General features: G+C 42.7%; 1 protein-coding gene across 1 annotated transcript in view; it reads left to right on the top strand.

Annotated features, from left to right (window-relative positions):
* Positions 1-1,008: 1,008 nt before the first annotated feature.
* Positions 1,009-5,775, top strand: part of LOC104467378 (ran-binding protein 10) — a gene marked incomplete at both ends in the record, with an annotated part of 50,679 nt that continues 45,912 nt past the window's right edge. The window contains one exon of the mRNA XM_010081138.1: positions 1,009-1,061. Within this exon, the coding sequence (XP_010079440.1) occupies positions 1,009-1,061 (53 nt within the window). The remainder of the gene's footprint in view (positions 1,062-5,775) is intronic.

The raw sequence follows: 5,775 nt of genomic DNA on the forward strand, positions 1-5,775 counted from the left end.
CAAGTTCTTTGTGTCCCTGTTCCATGGAAAAAATCAGCTCAGTTCTCATCTGCACACAAAAAATAAGTGGAATAATAGAGAGCAGGAGGGGGAGGAATAGAAACCAAACCAGAGAACATCATTATACTGTTGTCTGTAATGATCGACGTGCGTGTGTGTTGTGAATGATGCTTGTGGTTCTGGTTTCCCCCTGCTTCTCAAAGAAGATGCAGAACTGGAAGTGTAGGAACAGTATTAAGAGAGGTATAGATTAGCTTCCATACGAGGAACGATGGAGTAGAGTGGGCATAACCAACCTTGAGAAACAACCATTGGGGAGTGAGGTATGAATGAAGACTTTAAAATCCTTGGGAAGGTTAACAGAGAAATGCCATTCTTCTCTTCCAGTTGTGAAAATGCAAGTACCAAGCAAAACCAGCTTGGGCAGTGATTGAACGGTGGAGCTGCAGGATGTTGGCTTTTTAAAGAGCTCACAAAGGTTCAGAAAGCGGCCAGATTAGTGGAGGAAAATCTATGAGGATGTGAAATCCAGCAAGACCATGTTTTGCTTAGGAAATTGTGTCAAATGTATGTTGGGCAATGAAAGAATGTTCTTGGAAAGTACAACTGTTTGCTCTGTCCTGTGCATCCTGGAGACGATACACGAGGCTAGGTGGACTTTTAGTCTCATATGCTGTATCTGCTCTTACGTGTTTTTTACTCTCTTCTGAATCACCCAATATAGAAATTAATTGTTGATTGTTTTCTAGTCCTTTTCCTACCAATTAGGAGCTAAAGAGTAGCTGTAGTTGTATATTGCAAAGCTGTTGGTCACTAAAGCAGATGGACGTTTTATCTTGAATTCAAGAAATGACTAAAAAAGTAATAGAAAATATTTAGTGATTTCAACATCCTTGCCTTCAATGATTTGTGGATTGTTTTGAGGTTTTTGTTCTGTATTTCTGCTGCAGAAAATCTTGTGGCTTGACCGTTCTGTACTTGACTGATATTTTGTTTGGTTTTTTGAAGGTATATGGGAATAGGACTTTCTGCTCAAGGGGTCAACATGAACAGGCTTCCTGGTAAGTCACTGTGCAGATTTGTCTTGGCTTATGGTCTGTGTTAAATGTTCATTTCAAATAAAGATTTGAAGTATATATGTGAATTATTGAATGTGTGTTTCTATTAATAAAATGTCATGACTGTAAGTGTCTTATGTCTGGAAGTGTCAAATTATGGAGTGTTATCCTCAACTGAGTTACTGGGATTGTTAATGTAACCATGATGACTTTAGCAAATAATAGAAATTAATATTAAACTAATGAGTAATGGGTAAGGTGATGAACTTTCAGACATGCAAGCTCTTCTTTGCGTCTGAAAGATAAGTAGCAAAATAATTTGACATTTAATCTGTATATCCCATGTGACAAATTTACATGAAAAAATCAGAAAATGACAAGGAAATTTGCCTGTCATATTGTTTCTTCTCTCTTCTTTCCCTGTTCCCACCAAAAAACTAGAACAATGTGATAGAGTGGTATTTCCAGTTAATATTGTTGCTTCCTTTGTTTGAAATGTTTGTTTTTATATTAGCCTGGAAGTTGTTTAAGTAGTTTCTTTTTAAAAATAAATGATCAGTAATCTTTCTTTAACAATTGCCAATGTATTAAGCAAAATTATAATTTCTAGATTTGGATCGACATAGTGACTTCTGTAGCAGGAATTCTTTCAGCTGAGTTTGAAACTAGAAGTTTTCTGTGTTTGGTAGAAGGTAAATGTTCTTCATGTGCCAGAATGAATGACAACTGGTTCCCAGTGGTGGGGGCTTCTTTTGGTCTTTGGTGAGTTTACTTCTGGTGAAGTTGTTTTAAAGCTGAAATGTGTGTTCAACCCCTACTGCACATCTTTGTATCTCCAAAGGAGGATGTTCCGGGAATGTCTTAACAAAAGGAAGAGGCACTAAGACCCTTGTGAATTCACTTCTCAGAGAGGATTTTGCTTTCGTCTTCGCTGGTAACTTGCATATTCAGACAGTGGAATGTGCTTGTTTTTTCCGTATAACCTCTAGTTGAAAATGTTGCAGCATTGGAGCAAAATCCCTGAGTATTCTGTTGGCAAAATAGGTGATTCTGTCGCTCTGTTATAGAAGTGTACATTTCAGAAGTTTATAGCTATGTTTCTGAAATTCTGCTGAGACTGCAGATGGAGTCTCAGCAAGGAGGTGAAAAGGAGACTAAGACAGCCAGGGTCCTTGGATGGTTTCAGAAAATAGTCAGCTTTCTGGTGCCCATTCTTTTAATTGTAAATCTGCTGCTGAATTTTGCAATGGAACATCTGCCTTGACTTGTTACTGAAGAGGAGCATGGAGATCTTGGAATGTGCAAGGGAGCATTTGGGACCTTTCGTATTGATAAAGAAGAAATTTGGCATGGTATGAAATAAAATTTCACCAGTGAAACCATAAACGTTTTAGAGACAAATGTCAGTGCAGGGTGTGGGCTGTTCATAAATCACAACCATGACTGACAGCTACCACTTTGATCATGTTTGAGTGATCTTAAGAGTCATCTTTTGGCCATCGTCAGAGGCAAGACCTAAGACCTGTTGGTCTCACTTGAGCCCAACCTTCCTTGCATCTGTTTTTGTCTGGTAATTTCAGACCTGCCCATAGAGCTTGTGGAACCTCTGACTTTGGAGATACTGAGGACTCAGCTGGACATGGCCTTGACCAAGCTGATCTAATTAGATGTCCTTTGAGCAGGGGTTGCACCAGGTGTCTTCTGGAAGTCCCTTCCCTTCTTAGTTATTCTACACTTCTATGACAACTGGTTTTGGGTGAATGGTTTCAGTGACACCTGTGTTTCAAAGAATTTGCATCTTACCACAAACTGTATTTGTTAATAGTTGTTATGGCAACTACAGCGTCTACATATTGGAGAGAGAATTAAGGTTACAGGTCTTCATTCACCCAGACCTAGACCAGGGAAGGGGGAAGGCAGGGCACAGCTAGTTTTCTCAAGTCATACTTGGTTGCAAAAACGTGGGGAATGTCTAGATCAAGATGATCTGGTGTCAACAGGTCTAGAAGTCTCAGTTTTCAGACTCCTCAGCACTCCCTCTACCCCCAATCTTCCTGACCCAAGTCGGTTCTGTGCTTGTACAAGGTGAAGTGCGAGTCTAGTCCCATCATCTTTTTCCAGGGTTGAAGTGCTTGGCTGATTGGAAGAGGAGTTGTTTGGCTATTAAGGGGTGTGTTCTGTTCAAGAAATGGCTCTCTGGGTCGTGCAGTGCAGAGATGGGTGGGATTGTCTTGTAGATGTGGCCTGTAGACTGCTGGTTGCAGTTCTCCGGGGATTACACCACAGTTATATATATAACGCGGTTGAATACTAACCTGAGATGGTATGTACTGAATGTCATCGCTGTGCTGTCCTGAAATTGAAGTCAACATGATTTTTTTTTTTCCCTTTAGAGCCTAAAAATTAACCAAACCACTTCTGATAAATGGCTTTAAAGCCCTAGAGCTGCATGGGCTATTATATTGCTCGAGTAACTAAAGAGAGAAACATGGATCAGGCTGAACTGTTATTGTGTCTTTCGCAGCCCAGAGTCAGCGAGAGCTCACCAAGCAACAGACTTTGGAGTTTTGACTTGGCTTCATGTCAAATGAATCAAAGTGCCTGTATCCTGCTATTATTTCTAGAACCTATGTGACAAGTGTGGAATTCTTTTCTCTGAGTGAAATAAAACATAAAGTGAACTTGAGACTTCAGCTAGTGCTTGTTTAGCAACAAATTGCGTTAATTTGATCATATGAACCTGTTATTTGTTTGATCACATGCAGGTTATGCTGCCAAGAGTGGTTCTGCGGGCACGGTTAGGTCAATCTCCCATCATCTGTGTGAAATGAACTGCTTGGCTCTGTATTACAGCTCAGTAATTATCTTCCTGGCTTTTGCAGATTGAGTCTGATTTAATTTTTCTAGTATATCGCTCGAGTAACTAAAGTGAGAAACATGGATCAGGCTGAATCGTTACCATGCCTTTCGCAGCCCAGAGTCAGCGAGAGCTCACCAAGCGACAGACTTTGGAGTCTTGACTTGGCTTCATGTCAAAGTGTAATTTTAACTTTTTGTGACCTGAAACCCTGCCAGGTTTGTCTCCTTAGACCCTTTCTAGGTCACTTCTGTTTAACAGACCAATTTTTGCTCAGTGTGCTGGCAGGGCAGTAGGTGACCCACTGCAGGTAGGGGTTTGGGAGCCCAGGCTGGTCCCTTTCTTATTCCCACTTTCAGTGAGGATCCTTGGCACCCTGTCAGCCCTGACTGAAAGCACAATCTTGCTGCTGGGTTTTATCTCACACTCCTTTCCCCCCTGCCTTCCTGAGAACAAACACTTTCATAGAATCACAGAATCTTTAAGGCTGGAAAAGACCTCAAGGATCATCAAGTCCAACCGTCAACCCAACACCACCCAACCCACTAACCCATGTCCTGAAGCACCACATCTACAGGTTTCCTGAACCCCTCCAGGGATGGTGACTCCACCACTGCCCTGGGCAGCCTGTTCCAATGCCTGATCACTCTTGCAGTGAAGAAATTTTTTTCTATTACCCAGCCTAAACCTCCCCTGGTGCAACTTGAGGCCGTTTCCTCTTGTCCCATCACTTGTTCCTTTAGAGCAGAGCCCAGCACCCACCTCACTGCACCCTCCTTTCAGGCAGCTGTAGAGAGTGATGAGGTCTCCTCTCAGCCTCCTCTCCTCCAGACTACCCAACCCCAGCTCCCTCAGCCGCTCCTCATCAGACCTGTGCTCCAGACCCTTCCCCAGCTTCGTTGCCCTTCTCTGGACCTGCTCCAGCCCCTCAATGTCCTTCTTGTGGTTTATGCCAAATTTATTTTGGCTTCAAACCAGCTGGGCGTGGGGGTAATGCTGAGCGTTCTCAGAAGGTTGGGAGTGTGTTTGGAGCAACCTGAGCATTTCCTTAAACTATCCCCCTCTGCACTGTGAACAGAGACAGCTTTTACAGGGCTGTGCTTTGAAATTTGATCAGCAGGTCTGAAATTATCGTGGGATTTTTATTGATGTGCCAACTTTTGTGACCCTGACATATCTTGCTGAATTTTTTACGTAATATTTTTAAAAATTTTAGAAGACATTTGGAACATTTGCTAATAAACGTTCTGCTTTGAACCAGTGCCTTGTATTGAAGCAGTTGCTCACTTCTTTCCCCAGATGCCTCTTTTTTTCACGTGTCCTCAGCGTTTTGGTATCTGAGGATGAGATTACATGTCACAGCTGAACTGATCTAACTCCCTGTCATCAAAGGAGAGAAACTCGAGCCTTCCTCCCTGCCACCTTCAGCTCCACAGTCCCTCTTCTTCCCTTGTGCCAGCCCCTGGCTCTGGCACTCGTCACCTCCTTTGCCCGGCCAAGGCAGCTCTGGGTCTGGCAGGAGCCTGCCTGCTCTACTGCTGGGCTGGGGCAGGCTGGTTCCTCAGGACTCAGAACAATGCTCTTACATCCTGAATAACATCTGAAATGTCTTTTTTTTTTTTTTCTTTCTTATTTAGCCCTCAGTCCGCTTAGTTTTTCTGAGCCCAGCTGAAAATGCTTTGGTGGTTTGCTACAGCTTTCACCTGACCTTCATAAACTGGAGAGGATAGGTGTTCCTCTCTTTAATATGGATGAGATGTGCATGCTGGAGATGATTCTCCCCTGCACAGGGGTTTCTGCATCCGTTCAAGTCCTTGCCATTGAGAGAGAACATTTCATTTGTTCTAGCTCTAACCCAGC

Source organism: Pterocles gutturalis, unplaced genomic scaffold, assembly GCF_000699245.1.
Source record: "Pterocles gutturalis isolate BGI_N339 unplaced genomic scaffold, ASM69924v1 scaffold6629, whole genome shotgun sequence".
NCBI lineage: Eukaryota > Metazoa > Chordata > Aves > Pterocliformes > Pteroclidae > Pterocles > Pterocles gutturalis.